The sequence below is a fragment of the Lactuca virosa genome, chromosome 9 (genome assembly GCF_052849685.1).
Source record: "Lactuca virosa cultivar CGN04683 chromosome 9, Lactuca_virosa_CGN04683_v6, whole genome shotgun sequence".
Taxonomy (NCBI): Eukaryota; Viridiplantae; Streptophyta; class Magnoliopsida; order Asterales; family Asteraceae; genus Lactuca; species Lactuca virosa.
In genome coordinates this window covers 122,289,232-122,307,218 of record NC_136434.1, presented here as the reverse complement: position 1 = coordinate 122,307,218, position 17,987 = coordinate 122,289,232, and the positions used below count along the sequence as shown (strand labels likewise).

At 33.4% G+C, this 17,987-nt stretch overlaps 3 protein-coding genes across 3 annotated transcripts; 2 read left to right on the top strand and 1 right to left on the bottom strand.

Annotated features, from left to right (window-relative positions):
* Positions 1-2,768: 2,768 nt before the first annotated feature.
* On the top strand, positions 2,769-7,375 carry LOC145136452 (beta-fructofuranosidase, soluble isoenzyme I-like). The gene is made up of 7 exons (XM_079070587.1): positions 2,769-3,160; positions 3,332-3,338; positions 4,911-5,779; positions 6,025-6,189; positions 6,388-6,623; positions 6,707-6,794; positions 7,018-7,375. Exons 1-7 carry the CDS (start codon positions 2,813-2,815, stop codon positions 7,213-7,215), a joined length of 1,911 nt encoding a protein of 636 aa, XP_078926713.1. The 5' UTR covers positions 2,769-2,812; the 3' UTR covers positions 7,216-7,375.
* Positions 7,376-7,387: 12 nt separating this feature from the next.
* Positions 7,388-8,697, bottom strand: LOC145136451 (transcription factor MYB4-like). Its single transcript, XM_079070585.1, has 3 exons — positions 8,478-8,697; positions 8,083-8,212; positions 7,388-7,908 (listed from the first exon to the last, which is right to left on the bottom strand). Exons 1-3 carry the CDS (start codon positions 8,608-8,610, stop codon positions 7,584-7,586), a joined length of 588 nt encoding a protein of 195 aa, XP_078926711.1. The 5' UTR covers positions 8,611-8,697; the 3' UTR covers positions 7,388-7,583.
* A 6,485-nt stretch (positions 8,698-15,182) lies between these two features.
* LOC145136450 (Melibiase family protein) lies at positions 15,183-17,970 on the top strand. The gene is made up of 13 exons (XM_079070584.1): positions 15,183-15,534; positions 15,639-15,697; positions 15,806-15,862; positions 15,933-15,967; positions 16,173-16,276; positions 16,351-16,423; positions 16,494-16,618; positions 16,702-16,785; positions 16,902-16,966; positions 17,053-17,135; positions 17,215-17,305; positions 17,402-17,601; positions 17,813-17,970. Exons 1-13 carry the CDS (start codon positions 15,359-15,361, stop codon positions 17,918-17,920), a joined length of 1,260 nt encoding a protein of 419 aa, XP_078926710.1. The 5' UTR covers positions 15,183-15,358; the 3' UTR covers positions 17,921-17,970.
* Positions 17,971-17,987: the final 17 nt, after the last annotated feature.

The window sequence follows — 17,987 nt, the reverse complement described above, 5'->3', positions numbered from 1 at the left end:
AAAGTTCGCATAAATTTGTTAAGGCCCTTGTGAGACTTTCCTTCACCGTACCTACCTAGCGTACACCGTAAGTCCTGTAGTTATAACCAGAGTCTCCTGGAGGGAGAGCGAGGTAATTGTGTATAAATCTATACAGGGTTGACACCCCCACACCTATGTTGTTCGCTACAGCTAGACGAGGCCAGTCTAAGGTGACAAATATCTTACCGAAACCGACGCCTGAAGAACGTCATGACAGGCATATCAGTCACATCAAACATGGTTATAATGACTCACGTAGGGATTAATAACATTATTTTGGATTTACGGAGAATATACACTTCACTAGTTTTATAGAATACAAAACTACGCTTCACTTTTTTTGTACATCATTATCACCACTCCAGTCTTAGGGTTTTAAGACTACAATTTTTCATACAACAGAAAATATGGGGTTTTATGGGAACACACACTCTTTTCAATTACAAACAAAAGAAAATAAAGGACATACATGCAATTATTCACAGTTTTAGAACGAGACTTACAAACCATTTTTCATAGAAAATATCGGATTTTCTGGAGTCTTACAAATTATTATAGACAAAGATATTACAAACCATTTCATACAAATATGCTTATGAACTCACCAACATTCAATGTTGACGATTTTCAAATGACTTGTATTCTCAGGAAACCAGTAAGCAGATACCTAAGAACCGGATTCGCTGCATTTTGAAACTTCATACTTTATGTCATTTTTGTGTAATTTCATGAACAGATACAATATGTAAACAATGTAAGTGTATTATCTCAATGTATGTTGTTGGTTGCTATGCTTGTTATCTCAATGTATGTTGTTGGTTGCTATGCTTCATTCATATTTAATTGTTGTGATACTATACAATGACATCATCCGCCCCCAAACGTTTCCGCCGTCCTGGTTCGGGGGTGTGACAAAAAGTTACTTCACGTAGCGTTTATCAAAACGCTACCCGCTACCAGTTAGTTTTTGCCGAACACGCCCTTTGTGTATAAATTGAATTACTATTTTATAATTTAATGTGTATGAAATTAAATCAATATTAACAACTCTTTTGTATGTATATTATATACAATTAAATTAGTATTCACAATTGTTTTGTGCGCAACTCTTATAGTATTTGAAGCTCCACCTATTAAGCCTGTCGAAAATACCCGAAACCCGTTCTACCCACCCGACCCGTTCCGAATTCGGGTAGAATGGGTCGGATAGAACGGATAACGGGTATGAACATTCGGGTAATAGGTTAACCCGATAATAATATAGGTCGGGTTTTAGGTATGAATATTTATTTTCGGGTATACCCGAATTCGTTTTTTAAATAATACCAAATATACAATGCAGTCACGTACGCACACTTCAAATAAAACAAAACCCTTCGTTTCCTTCTTATGAACGACGACTCGACAGTCGACGCAAACTTGCAAAGGGAATACAACGCTGAAGCTGAAGTCCTGAACCGTCATCACAATTCTCAGTTTCTCACTATCGCACGGAATATAATTAAAAAAAGTACATAACATATTATAATGATTTGTATTGTTATTATATATGCACTTGTTAATTATATGAAATTTATCAATAAATGTCATTTAAGAAATTTTCGGGTATACCCGATAATTACCCGACCCGACCTCAAACCCGAAAATCCGAATTATAATATAGGTCGGGTATCGGGTATTATTTTCTTAAGGAAATACTCGTTCTACCCGACCAGTTCTACCCGAAAATTTTACCCGTTCGACACCCGATACCCGTTCGGGTATTTCCTTAAGAAAATATATTTTTAATTTTAAACATAAATATATTTTTAATTTTAAACCCTAATTGTCAAAAACGAAATGTTCACTTAAAGTAAACAATTTTTCGTCCGCTGCATTGCGCGGGTTTCCTGCTAGGTTCAAATGTCAATTATAAATGTAGAAACATAAATAACATATATATTATAAGCATTTCAAATGAGAACAAATTTTCAAATACCTAATGTTTTAAACTCATTAAAACATCTTTTTAGATTGAGGATATAACTATAAGAATAGATTACAGAAATGCCCCATTCCTCTAACTCTGTTAAATGATTATGTCATCCTTTTTACATATTTGAGCAATGGAACGAACTACATCTTTTCCTTAATTTCAAGATTGTAGCTTTAATTTGTAGAAGCCACCATCTTACAAAGTCACCATCTTCACAATCACAAGGGAGAAAAACGAACAACAAAATACCCCATACCATTGATGTATTTTTCTTGTAATAATGAAATAATAAAATAGGTGTAATATGGTCATTTTATATGCGTTTAATGATAAAATTTAACAAACACGGAACATCGTTATAACAAATCATAGCCATAAAGTTGAGATAGAGAGAAAAAAATCAAAGACTTATAACATGTCAGTAGTTGGAAAATGAGTTTATCTTTCAAAAAGTTGAAAGTTTAATTCTCATTGAAAATATTACTAGTTTAGTTCAAGATCAGATTAGAAGATGTTAGAATCACAGGGACCATTTATGTAGTTTAATTTAACTATAATTGCTTTCTTTAAGCTTTCATAAACAAGCTAACATGATTGGCTTTCGATGCAAATAAAGGTTGTTCTTGCTAAAACATAATACTTTACAAAATAATTTTTTTTTAAAAAAGAATGAATTCTTTTTCGAATTTATATATGTCTTTGGGCCCACTAATACCACCAAACCCTAAGCTAAGTTGTCAAGATCCTATAAAACCTTACAGACATTCTTGAGGTTTACACAGTGTGTCAAGACGTGTCATCACTCATCACTCCACCATGGATTCTTCCACGACCCCTCTCATTGGTCGGGACAACCTAGAACGCCGGCCAGATTCCACCAGATCTCCGGCAGATGGATCTTCCATCGTCAAGGTCCTCGCCGGTTTCTTTGTCTCCATGCTAGTCCTTTCATCTATGGTTGCTGTAATGTACAACCAATTACAAAGACCACAAGGTGGCCGGCAGTCCACTACCGCCACAACCACGTCATCATCGCCGGGAATTGAGGTGAAACCGTCGTCAAGAGGGGTGGGGTGGCCGGAGAAGATGGTTGGTGGTGATGATAGCATAGAATGGCAACGATCTGCTTACCATTTTCAACCCGATAAGAATTTCATCAGCGGGATGTATCCTTTAATGGTTACGTTGTTGATATAAAGAGTTAAATAACATTATAAGTTTTTATTTAATTTGTTTTGGAATTTGGAAATGATGATTTTCTAATGTATGTTTTGTATTTGTTTATGTTGGGTTTTGGCGTATTTTTGATGGATTTTGCTGATCTTCACTTCAGACCCTGATGGTACGTATTCATTTAATGAATTATTATCATTTCATTTGACATGTGCATTAGTAAAAAAAGTTGTTAATCGTTAATTATTTGAAATGCTTGTGAGAAATATACAAAAATAAAAAAAGTTGTGTGCAATTAAAATAGATGTTATAGGTATCATGTACCACGGTTAATAAAAGAATAAGAGGTTGTTAAAAATGCTTTTTACTTGGCTCTAATAAAATATTTTATTAAGTCTTTCTTGGTCAAATTCTAACTCGGTCATTACTTTTTTATATGCCTCTTATCCGATTAAATTTAAAGTTTGTAACAGATTTAATCAAACAACTATCAAATAACTATTAAAACAACTATTAAGTAGCTCATATTTCAACTTTATAGATTTAAATAAAGATTACAACTATTAGAAAAATTGTATATATAAAAAAAAAGTAATTGTTGCATTGGTTTAGGACTTGAAATATTAGATAATTTTAGGTTTTATTAAAATTTTAGTTTATTAATAAAAAAGTTTGGTAAAGTAGTTTTCGTTGAGACTTTTTTTTGACTTTTTCATTGACCTGCGTATTGACTTGGGAAAAGCGATCAGAGGTTTAATATTTCAAATATGATTTCGTGGATTCGTATTAAAAAAATTATTTATTCATGTTTCGAATATTAATATTTTTTTAATTAATATATGTACTTCATGCATAAATAGTTACACAATTATCACATTATTAGAATAAATATTGTATCGAAGTGTCACATGACACTATATAATAATTAACTTAAATAACGTGATTATTATACTTTTGGCATATGTATTCTCACATTTTGCTTGAAAACCCTCATATAATCTCAATACATACAAAACCCATATTAAACACAAAAATCCTATATTAAAATATTCGACTATTAAAATCTTCTCATTATTTCAAAACCTCAACATCAAAACATCAAACTAACACAACCAACTATAGACATACTATTGATGTAAACCATAGACTATCCAATGAAAAAAGGATTTTCATAGGCATAAAATTAATATACCTATAATAAATAATAATAATTTTCTTACATTTGTCTTTAATATAAAAAAACAAGAATGTTAATATATTATTAAAAAATAAAAGGGTTATTTCCATAAAAGACCTTATATTTTGACTTTTTTTCTTTTTAGACCTAGAACTTTTTTATTTTCCGAAAAAGACCCAATTTTTACCTATTACTTGTTGTTTTAGACCTTAGTAGGTCACCAACAGGTAAATTAGGTTTTTTTTCTTCATAAAAGACCATATATTTTATAGTTTTTTCCATTTTAGACCTAAAATATTATTTTTTTTAAATAAACTCAACTTTAAAATTGGTTATAATCTTCAAGACCAAATATATAAGGTATTTCTTGACTACACCGAAAAAAAAATATACATGTATAAACTAAAAAATGTTATCTAATCTATTATCTTTTGAGCGAATATAACCTAGAAGAATTGCAAAATTTTATTTTTGTGTAAAAGAATATGATTCTTAAAGTTAAAAATGTCAATTTTTTATATAATTTGGGGTAATATTTGGATTCATTGGGTTTTGAATTTTCAGGTCCATTATACCACATGGGTTGGTACCATTTATTCTACCAGTACAACCCGGATTCCGCCATTTGGGGCAACATCACATGGGGCCACGCCGTCTCCAAAGACCTAATCAACTGGTTCCACCTCCCTCTCGCCATGGTTCCCGATCACTGGTACGACATCCAAGGCGTCATGACCGGCTCCGCCACCATCCTCCCCGACGGCCAAATCATCATGCTCTACAGCGGCAACGCCTTCGATCTCTCCCAGCTTCAATGTCTCGCATACCCTCTCAACTCCTCCGACCCTCTCCTCCTCGACTGGATCAAATACGCCGACAACCCCATCCTCTTCCCCCCTCCCGGCGTCGGCCTCAAAGATTTCCGGCACCCTTCCACTCTCTGGATAGGACCCGACGGCAAGTACCGAATGGTGATGGGATCGAAACATAATGATACGATCGGGTGTGCTCTCGTCTACCACACCACCAATTTCACACACTTTGAGTTGTTGGATGATGTTTTGCATTCGGTTGCGGGTACGGGTATGTGGGAGTGTGTGGATCTTTACCCGGTATCCACTACCGATACGAATGGGTTGGATATGTCGGATTATGGGTCGGGTTCGGGTGGTGTTAAGTATGTGTTGAAGCAAAGTGGAGATGAAGATAGACATGATTGGTATGCGATCGGGTCGTATGACCCGGTGAAGGATAAATGGTACCCGGATGATCCGGAGATGGATGTGGGTATCGGATTGAGATATGATTATGGGAAGTTTTATGCTTCGAAGACGTTTTATGACCCGAGTAAGAAGAGACGGGTTCTATGGGGATATGTTGGTGAAACGGATCCTCAAAAAGATGACCTCATTAAAGGATGGGCAAATATTTTGGTATATAAACAATTTAATAATATATACACTCTCCAAACAATTAAATAAATACGATAAAGGTACATTTCAACATCTAGACAACGTGACACTTTTATCACTTTAGATGGATGATATGATAATTAGATGCTACTAAAATCCATTAAAGTAAATATATTAATTATCCATTAAAGTAAATATATAATTATAAAGTATAATTTTGTATTTTAAAAGAGATGCGATTATTTCTTTTTAAAATTTATTTACAGAACGTTCCAAGATCCGTGGTATTGGACACTAAGACTCAAACCAATCTAATTCAATGGCCGGTTGAGGAAGTCGAAACTTTGAGGTCTAAAAAGCACAACGAATTTAAAGACGTCGAGTTGCAGCCTGGATCACTCATACCACTTGATATAGGTTCCGCCACACAGGTATTTATACCAACTATTTTTATTTTATCTATATCCCATGTGGATTGGCCTCCTTGAAAACACCAGCCAGTATTGGGCCATTGTGTAACTAGTTTACAGTGTAGGCCAAGTGGCCAGCTCAGGGTTAGTGGAAGAATAACTTTTTTTTATGTAGTTAACGGTGATATGAACTGGTAATTTATTTGACAAATATTATAGTTGGATATAAGTGCTTCATTCGAGGTAGACAGTATGATGTTGGGTGCAACCCTAGAAGCCGATGTTTTGTTCAACTGCACCACAAGCAATGGTTCATCCGCAAGGGGAGTTTTGGGACCGTTTGGGCTCGTGGTCCTAGCCGATGCATCACTAACCGAGCAAACTCCAGTGTATTTCTACATTGCAAAAAACATTGATGGCACCTCGAGAACTTATTTTTGTGCTGATGAATCAAGGTTGCTATTATCTTCTTTTGCTTCTTCCATTTTTGCCCTTATTTAGTTTCCTAAACAATTTATGGAATTTAATTTTGATGTAGATCATCAAAGCTTTTAGATGTGGGCAAAATGGTGTATGGAAGTAGTGTTCCTGTCCTTCATGGTGAAAACTACAACATGAGGTTATTGGTACGTGACTTCTCTAAAACTAGGGTTTATAAAAGATAGCCATAAATTACATTTTTGGTCCCCGAATTGATTTTTTTTTTCAATTTTAGCTCCAAAAAGTTTTCTCTTGCAACTTTAGTCCCAAAAAATTCTATTTGAGGTTCTTGAAACGTTCTTTTTTGTTTTTTTTTTTTGTCTTGGTTTGTAATAAAATGACTGTTTTACAAATTTGCCCTCAATGCAGGTGGATCATTCAATAGTAGAAAGCTTTGCACAAGGAGGAAGAACAGTGATAACATCAAGAGTGTATCCTACAAAGGCAATCTATGAATCAGCCAAAGTATTCTTGTTCAACAATGCAACTGGCATCAATGTTAAGGCCTCACTCAAGATTTGGAAGATGGGTGGGGCACAATTAAACCCTTTTTCCCTCTTCAAATAGGTTCAGTTTTGTGCATTCATTGTGTTTCACTAGGGGCATTTTGGTCATTTCCTATGCCTATTGTAGTAGGTGTAAGCTTATAAGTTACAAATCCCACTCATTCATGTTTTTGTAAGTTGTAACACCCCAAAACTCAAAATCATGATTAAAGTTATTGGTAGGTCATAACTCATAACTAATAAATTAAGACAGATTTTATAAAGAAAGAAAGAAATAACAAATTGATATGGAAGTTGAGGAAATTGTTGTTCAATTTACAAAAAACAACAGTTAAAAAGTTTTCAATCCTTTCATTCGGGATTAAAGACTTTACCTCTTTTGAAACAGTTACTTTTGTCATATCAGCTTTCCACTTGATACCCTTATCTTCATTCCTCCTCTAAAACATATTCTTGATTTAAATCTATCAGTAATCGATTCTCTATACGTGAAGAATGTGATGATGAATCATCAGAAACTCTTTCTGATACCAATGACTCGTTTGATAATCTGTGAGATGCTATTGACTCATTGGAAATAAAACTTGGAGGTTGACCTGTAAATTGCATAATCTGCTCAATTGAAGAACTTTCTTCTTCTTTTTTGGAGAAATCTTGATTGTGTTTAGAAGTGCGTTTTTTCAGGTGTGTGTGCCAATGGTTTTTGATCTCGTTATCACTTCTTCCTGGTAATTTTGCAGCTATGGCTGACCACCTGCAAAAATATCACAAAATTTTATATAAGCATAGCCAAAACAATACATAAATGGTGGATTATGTTAGACATTTATGATTTATCTCATAGCAAACTAAATTTGGAAGATAAAGATGTAAAAATTGAAGAGATGCCCCCAATTCAGAAAGATGAAAATGAGATTGGATCACATACTTGTTTCCCATTTCTCTATGATACTTGTCGATGAGATCTTCTTCTTCTTTACTAAAATTTCCACGTTTCACAGTTGGTCGAAGATAATTCATCCAACGCAATCTACAACTCTTGCCACATCTAGCTAACCCTAGTTTTTTTTTAAAGAAATCAAACAGAAATTTAATGATTATCTCGAACTAGCGATTAAAAGCTTGTGAATTTCGCTATTGACAAAAGATAAAATGAGGAACAGAAACGATAATATCAGATTGAAACCAGAAACGAAAATTCTCCCCATTTTCCTCGAAATATACAATTCGCAATTGAGAACAAAGACGCAATTCAAAAGAAGTGCAATTCGGTGAAATTCAAACTGATATGAAGACCAGGAATGGATGAAAAACCGATGGTACCTGCATATTTGGGAAGTTCACGCCAATTCCAATGGCCATAACGTTGAACGTAAGCTCGTAATTGGTTATCTTCTTCTTCGCTCCAAGCTCCTTTCTTGATACCATTTTTGTCAACGCAAGGTGCTCTCACCATTGTTGTTCTTCAGATCTCTCTTTGACTCGCTTCTGTTTCTCTCTCTCTGACACTGTTTCTCTCTCCTCAGCTGCCATGGTGATGAGTCCAAAGTCTAAAGGTTAGTTAGCAATCAACATCCATTATTTTAATAGGACATTTACAGTCTAACTACCGCATTAGCGTTACAAACTCATATAGCCCCCCTTTACTTTTTTAAATCGACAGTTTCAGTCCTTGTTTTTGGAAACATGTCTCGGCTATCCTTTACCAACTTCTAGATCCCTATGAATAGAACATATGTTTAAGCTCAAAACTCAATTACAAATAAAACTTTAGTTCTTTGGCTTTTATTGACCAACATACATGGAACATTTCTTATGAAAATAGATGGCTTTTATTGACCAACATACATAAAATACAATGATTAAACAGTAAAAAATCTCAAAATATATCTTATGTTCTTTGATTTTCTCTTAATTAATCACTAAATCCACGATAATTTCAATTCAAAAGAATCTTTTGTGTTTATAGAATGTAAACTTGTTATTTTATTTATGGTTTGATGAGAACATCTTATTAAGGATAAGATACATAAAATGTTTATTAACAATATAAATGAAGAAGACTTATGGACCAGAAACAATTAAAAAATGTCATGATAATTATTATGTAACATTTATCTAAATTTGGATTGATTCTAATTGCATTTCCTAAAATGCAACTACTCGCTTGATGTTTTAGACCGGTGGGAGTGGCCGCGGTTTTGCCACCTCAGCCGCGCACACCGCCACCTGACCGTTGTCTCCTGCGGTTTAGGCCGTGGTGCGGCCCTTCAAAGTCGTGCAATCTGATTGGTTGGGGAGGAAAGGGTCAAATATTCGACCGTTGAATTTTTTTTTTCCCTATAAATACACATACATTTTATTTTATTTTTCAAACAAAACAAACCCTTCTCTCTCTAATTTATTAAAAAAAATTCACTAATTTAGTTATTTTATTTGTGTTTTTTTAAGTTTCTAGGATTATTTTAATGTCATGTTTTTTTATTATTTTTTTCGTAATGCAATGTAATGTTTTTTTTAATTTTCATGTAATGAAAAATTATGTTTTTTTTATTAAAAAAGAAGTTTTATTAAATTAAAATAGTTAAATAAAAAAGAAAATAAAAGTGTGGCACCACTTCCTTTGTGTGGCAAAAAACCACACTTGTGTGGTAAAAAATAACGTGGCGTACATGTGACGGTAAAGAGAATACGGTTTCGGTGGCACCACTCCCTCAAGCCTTATTAACAAGCAGATACCTTATTGCCGGTAGGCAAGCAAGGGAATGAATGATCCTCTTTTGGCATTTGCTTGTTCACTTTGGTCCATGGCAACCGCAACTTTTGACTCGATTTTGGTGTGCGTTCCAATAATAAAAGTAATCATCCTTTTTATGATAAAATAATTTTATGATAAAATAAGCTAAAAAAATTTCTTTTCTAATAATGATAGACGTAGTATATGTTTTACTTAGATATTATTTAAATAATAAAAAAATATATTAAATTACAGAAATGTTGTTGTGGTTGTCAAAATTTTCCACTCCCGGTTCAAAAGAAATTTCTAACTATTCCGACCTTCAATTTGGCAAGTGTTTTGGTTTTAGTCCCTATGGTTTTCATTTTTTTTATATGTTAGCATCATAGTTATATTATATATTGGGCAAACCATTTCGTATTATCTTTTATATGTCAGCCCGGTAGTAGAGCTTAAGAGTCGATGTAGTGATATTACCTTTGAGATTATTCTTTGAGGTCTCAATAATAGCTTTAGCAATCAATATTTCTTTAAATTACATAATGGTTTTTGATAGCCAAAGTTTGGTGGTTGATGAATATGTTCAAGATACATATAAACATTATGCTTACTGCATCAGAGTGAGTAGTTAGAGTTTCAATCATCCTATATCGGTATTGTAGTTGACGTGATAAGTCACTTACATGGCTTACTATCCTAATGGTGATAACGGACCGATTAGTTACTTAGAGAAGGGTGAGAGAATATAAGTTTTATGATACTTGTGAGTATCGCTTGATACGAGAAAGAATACTTATGTGTGAATATGAGACTAGAGAAAAGTCTCTTATAGATTTAAAATGAGATAATAATCTGAGAGTATGAGGTTGAGTTACCTCATTATTCTAGCGAGATTCCAAGGATGAAATCTTTTTAAGGAATGGAGACTTTTGTGACGCCTACTTTTATGACCGTTATTATAACGAGAGATGTAACTCGTAGATGAGACAAGTGAGATGCTACGCAACACATTGCTAAAGAGAATGGTGATGATAAGTTGATGAAAATACTCTAAGTATGGGAAGGTAACGTACTTTGAGAACGCGACACGTGGGTGAAGAGGAACACGACGCATGACATAGTAGAGTGCTATATTTAAAAAGGTAGAGAAGGACGCAGCGCATAGACATGTTGTACGTTAGGTGAAAGAGAGCGAACCCATGTAACTAAAAAGAGGATGTGACGCGTCCAAGAGCTGAATGTGAGCAGAGAAATGGGGTGTGAAGGCTTTCACTCTAAGATAGAAACCTCAATCATGGAGAACATCATGGGGTTAATCTTCTATGCTTAAATTATGAGTGAGCTTCATACTCTCTTTTAATAGTTTTGATGTTATAGTTGGATTAGAAGAGAGTTTTATGAACCCTAAACTCCATATCTTCATGTGGTATGAAAAACATGAGGATGGTGATGTTGTAGGTTTAGCCATTTTAAGTATATGTTGAAACCATAGGAAATTTAGAAAAAGGGTGATAAAAACTACTTTGGTGAAATTGTTTAAAAAGTAAAATTGAGCTTATATCTTAATCAATTGAGAGGTATAGACGAGTTATATCTGGAGTATAATTGATTTTGACATAAAAAGTTGATTAGATGATTAAATCATGGATAAATGACTTGTAAATTTAGTTATGATTTCTTAAATTTAGTTATGATTTCAATAGGTGAAATGAAATTTAAGCTTATGTCTTAATAGGTTAAGACACCTAGATAAGTAATCCATGGAGGATAATGAGTTTAGCTACATAGTTAATTATTATGCATTAGATGAAAATGTTGAATCAAACTCATAAAATAGTTGGGAAAGGAACGGACTACAAGCTTCGCGCTTTGCCTTTATTGTATTTGGACTCTTTTACACTATATGATGCTCTCTCTGCGCACTTAGCTTTCTTTGCTCTTTGTTATCTTGCTATTGTCGGCTTCCTTCTCTTTAAGACTAGGACCACGGGCTCTTCCAGAGTGAACACGTCTTATTTCATTTTTAGAAAGATGATATTTTTCATTCCGTAAGGGGAAAAGGTATCTTCTTCCTCTTCGGTCGATCCTGAAGCAGATCTTTTTTCGACTTCCTTCCTTGGATTTGAAAAAAAGCAAAGTCCTTACTTTGACTTACCCGAATCAAGTCAAGGCGATGAAGCATGCTCAAGGCCCATTTTCGTCTAGTTTCCATAGCCTCAAAGTAGGATGCTGATCATTTTTTTTTGTGAATTTCCTTATTTCTCTCATTTTCTTACTTTTGTCAATAATTTCTTCATTATACATATTTTGCCGTTTACGAGCATATTATTTACATATCAAATATTCATTCCATTAAAGTTTTAATATATAAGTCCTTAGTATGCATGTAAAGTAACTTGACTTTATACTTAAGGTTTTATACCACCTCATGTTTCCAACCCATCACCACTCAAACATTCGCTATTTCATTTTTCTTATTTTGCTAACAACTCAAATGTCATCATTTTTCTTATTTTGCTAACAACTCAAATGCCATAAAACCTGTTACTATTAAACAAGTTGTGTTAGTCCATTTAAATTAAACGATTTTTCGATAAATACCCGAAATTTCTATAGGGGGTCTTGACAAAATGTGATTTCTAAGTAAAACATGACATTTTCATAGGGATTTTGGTATTATTGTTAAAATGATATCTCTCAGTAAACTATGATAATTTCTCAATAAAATATGATGTTTCAACAATTGTTCAACCTCTTAGTAAAATATGACAATTTCTTAGGAAAATGTCACATTTCCGTAGAAACACCCTCGAAAATGTCATATCTTATTGAGAAATTGTCGTATTTTCACATGAACATTGCACAGATGTTATTTCTCATTAAGAAATAATATTTTTGTAGGTGCTCATGCAAAAATGTTACAACTACAAATCAATACTAAAATAAACTAAAACATTATAAATGAACTTAAAATCAATACCTTTAAATATGAACTTTGAACTCACATTTTTTTTATTGAGCTTCTTATATATGTGTTTGAGAATGGTGTGTGAGAATTTTATTTTAGAAATAAAGTTAAAATATAATAATTTAGATTTTTACATGGAAAAACTTTGAACCCCATATTTTTGTAGAGACCTCTGCAAAAATACAAAAATCCCAACTAAAATGGCAAAAACCAACATAATTTTGTGTTTTCGCAAGGATATAATGGTATTTTCATATGTCTCTAGGAAAATGAAAGCTATTTGGATTAAATGTTTAATTTTTTCTTAAATCTTAAAAATTACTGAGATTAGCCATTAAAAAAAATCTCGTATTTTTATTATTTCTGGCCAAATTTAATTTTTTTTCTTGTACTTTTATTATTTCTCGCAATTTGTGGATTAATATGTTAGTTCGTTAAATAAAGGGAAAATGACTAATAAGGGTAAACAGTTTAAAAAACATTTTAAAAATACCATCCAAGTTTTGTCTGTTTAAAAAATATCATCCAACTAAAGGCTTTGTACAAAAAAACACAAACAAAGTACACCTTTTGTTCAAATCTCACCTTGTGGTAACCTGATGATTCAGGTGAACGGATGAGTTGGCAAATCATTTTGAAATTTTCTGATTGGTTTTTTGTGAATTTGAATTTGGGATGATGAATTTGAATTCTAGGTGGCAATTGAAATATGAACAAAAAACTGTACATAGGGGTATTTTAGTCACAACCTGTTAACAGTAAAAAAAAAATTGTCCATCAAAAGTAGGCAGACACTGTCCCATTTTATTCAGAAACTTTTAATGATAAAAAAATATGTGTTTTTTTACTGTTAATATCTGTTAATTTTAACCGAAAAAACTTTACTTTCAATTTGAACATAAAAAAACTGCATACACTGTCCCATTTTATTCAGAAACTGAAATATGAACAAAAAAAAGGTGGAATGCTGGAAATAGCATGGCAATTTGGTCAGATTCATGACAAATTGCAGGGGTAAAATAGTCATCAGTGGCATAATTGTCATTTACCTACTGTAATGCCCTTTATCTGTTTTTCATTTTTATATTAAGCCATTATAGCAGTGTACTCTTAAGTTCTCAAATTACATTGTTGTTATAACAATAAATGGAAGAAAGATGCTATACTAAACACAAATGGGACAAAATAAGACAAAAGGGCATAAATGTCATTTTATATTAACTTATTGTACTTTGAACAATATATTCAATTATAGCATTGTACTCTCGAATTCTCAATTTACATTGCACAATATTTCAATTATAGCTTTTTACTGTGATGTTTCTTCTTGTACATAAATCAAGAAGTTGTTTAGCAACAGCAGCAGCCATGATCTTGGCAGCACCAATAGTTGTACTCTGAACTCAAAACTTTTTATACTAAACCATTCATTAAAGGGACACAAATTCAATTGAAAAAATGGCATAATTGTACTCTGAAACGTTGTTACTTAAATTTTTTTCATTCAAAACTTTATATTAAGCCATTCAGAATGTATACAGGCCTCTCAAAAACCACAGACCTCTAATTTCAAACATTTTGACAATGTGAAAAGTAATATACAAGCAATATAATTCTAATTTCATTTATTGCATTAGACCTCTCAAATCAATACATGGACAATCTTGAGTAATACTGGGAAGTAACAATAGGGGCAATTTGGTCTTAATAACAGCAGAACCCGCAAACATTGGAAATTTGGTCTTAAATGCAGCATAAATCGACCGACTGTAAAATCTGATTTCACTAAATGAGGGTTGACCGAACCCTAGACAGCTTTGTGCGCTTCTGTTCTTCACTCCATCCGATCAAGTCGGAGATGATTGATTTGTATCTCTTAATCCACGTAAGACGTTCCTAATGCCATGTCATCTTTTATTTTCCATTCATTAACTTTTTGCAGGTAACATTTTTCACCTTACCTGCAGATGTCGGTCACAAAATTTTTATGAATACTTGGTTGGTGTTTTTTATACAAAGCTTTTAGTTGGATGGTCTCTTTTAAATAAAGAAAACTTTAAGGTGTTTTTCAAACGTTTTTGAAACATTCCTACCCTTATAAGTCATTTTCCCTTAAATAAAAAATAAACACATAACTGGTTTTTAGCATGTAGATGATGTTTATTGAAATAAATTGTCGCTTAAAAATAAGTAAAATAACTGACACGTGGGTTGTTTTTCTGCCTAAAAAGTCATTATCGCAATAGAAGATTAGATGGTTTCAATTTTTTAATTAAGGTTTATCCAAATGTTCAACCTTAGAAGCATATAGTACAACACACGTATTAAGAGGTTCTTCACTTCTTCTACGTTTCCTCATTTTGAACGAATATTCTCACGAGTTCATCTGGAAATGACTACACAAATCCACTAGAAAGTCCACTCCAACATAATCCATAGCCTCAGATTAAGGAACTTAAATATTGTAAGATTGCGATTTGCAAATCATCGCAACTGGCTATGGACTACAAGACAGTTGTTGTATTAGCAATTGTGTTTCTATCGATGGTATCATCAGCTCGAGTGGTGCCATTGCCGATCATTGAGAAACCAGATGGTGTTGTCAATCTTTTTGATAATTCAAAGTACGGATTGCTTCAGCTCAGTAATGGGTTGGCTCAGACTCCTCAGATGGGGTAATTTATTCGATATTTGTAGTGATTGACAGTGTTTTTATACTTTAAATTCGATTTTGATTCTTGGAGCTGATCTCGTTTCATGAATGAGTGACTTTGAGCAGATGGAATAGCTGGAATTTCTTTGCTTGCAACATAAACGAGACTCTAATTAAGGAAACAGGTTGATTTTGTTTTCCATTTTGTGAGGGGACTTGTGATTTTGATTTTTTGGGAATTAGAATTGATTTCATTTGACGTAATTGATTCAATTTCTTAATCTATTTGGCAGCTGATGCACTTATCTCGTCTGGCTTGGCTGATTTGGGCTATAATTATGTCAACATTGGTACTCCTTCAAGTGTTCTTACTTATGTTATTAATGGTGGTTGAGTCTGATATCTTATCCCTAAACACAGATGATTGTTGGGAAGCACTTACACGGGACGCAAAGGTAAGTCGAAATTCCTTTCCACTCTTCTCTCTTTCTCGTAGATTTAATTTGCATCAATGAAGGCATCTTCCATGGTTTCAGTAGAGAAAACCATCCTTAAACCTTCAATAGAAAATTCTTCATCCTACCTCAGAACTACGATTTGATAATAGCAAATTTAACCTAAATAACATCGTAATTAACATCGTAATTGCTGGTTCTACAGGGTCAATTAGTTCCTGACTCAAAAACATTTCCATCTGGGATTAAAGCTCTTGCTGATTATGTACATGGGAAGGGCCTCAAGCTTGGTATCTATTCTTCAGCAGGGTACAATAAATTCCATCTATTCTTACAATTATCCCACCAACTGTTCGATGAAATGATTCTATTAAATGTTCTAGTGTTTTCACCTGTCAAGTACGACCTGCTTCACTTTTCCATGAGAATGATGATGCAGCAACTTGGGCTTCCTGGGTAAGACCCAAAAACCCTAATTCTTTCATGTTCATCAGTCAAAATTCATGCTTCCCTCCATCTTATTTAGGGTGTTGACTACTTGAAGTATGACAACTGCTTCAATCTTGGCATCAAACCAATTGATAGATATCCACCAATGAGGGATGCTCTGAACTCAACTGGAAGGACAATCTTTTATTCCCTTTGTGAATGGTAACAACTAAAAACTCATTTCTGTAAATTTTCAAATCTTGAATCTTCTCAACATATTTCAAGAACCACTTAAACTCTTTCAGGGGTGAAGATGATCCTGCTCTATGGGCAGGAAATGTTGGAAACAGTTGGAGAACAACAGATGACATCACTGATACATGGGAAAGGTTGAAGTTTTTTGTGATAAATGTTACATGCTTAACTTAACTTAACTATGGTTGAGTTTATAGATAGCCCTTGATAGTAATTAAATAAACATTTATCTTTAATTTTTGTCTTCCAGTATGACTACTATTGCTGATTTAAATGACAAATGGGCAGCTTATGCAGGACCTGGTGGATGGAATGGTAAGTAATAAAGTAAGAAAAAATCATGTTCTCTCAACTGGTCAAACATGGTCAAACTGTAATAAATTATTTTGCATTTTTTATAGATCCTGATATGTTAGAAGTTGGTAATGGAGGCATGAGTTACTTGGAATACAGATCACATTTTAGCATATGGGCTTTGATGAAGGTGTTTTTTTTTTTACTCTTATTATCTTTTTGATTTAATTTAATGGAAAAAGCTCATGCAAAAAAAAAAAAAAATGCAGGCTCCACTTCTTGTAGGTTGTGATGTTAGAAACATGACTGCAGAAACATTTGAAATTTTAAGCAATAAGGAGGTCATTGCTGTAAATCAAGGTAATTTTTTTTTGTTTGTATTAAAAGGTTGCAATTTTCATCTTCCTTTTCTTGAAAAAAAAATATTTTTTTTTATATTTTTTTTTTGAATTGCAGATCCACTTGGAATTCAGGGAAGAAAAGTCAAAGTTTCAGGAACAGATGATTGTCTTCAAGTTTGGGCTGGACCTTTATCTGGGACCCGTTTTGTTGTTGTTCTTTGGAACCGATGTTCAGAAGCTGAAACGATTCAAGTCTCATGGGATACACTTGGACTTGATTCCTCCATCATTGTTTCCATACGAGACTTATGGAAGGTAAGGGCATTTACGTCTTTTTACACAGTCCACAATATCAATATCTTGTTTCACCTTTTTGGGATTTTTCTCGTCAGAAAAATATTTACAATATTTTGTCCTACCGACATCAGTCAATAGGACACCACACAGGACAGTGTCAGTTCAAACGCAGTACAACCTGTTCTGTTCTGTTCTGACTGTTGACTGTATATTTGTATTTGATTTGCAGCATGAAGATGTAGTAGCGGATGCGGTTGCATCATTTGGTGTGCCAGTGGATGCTCATAGTTGTGAGATGTTTATTTTAACTCCGAAGTTGTCTCATTTTGAAGTATGAATATTTGTATCTTTTCATTTTGGGTAATGTGGGATTGTTGATATTTTGTAGTTCTTGATTCTTGTTA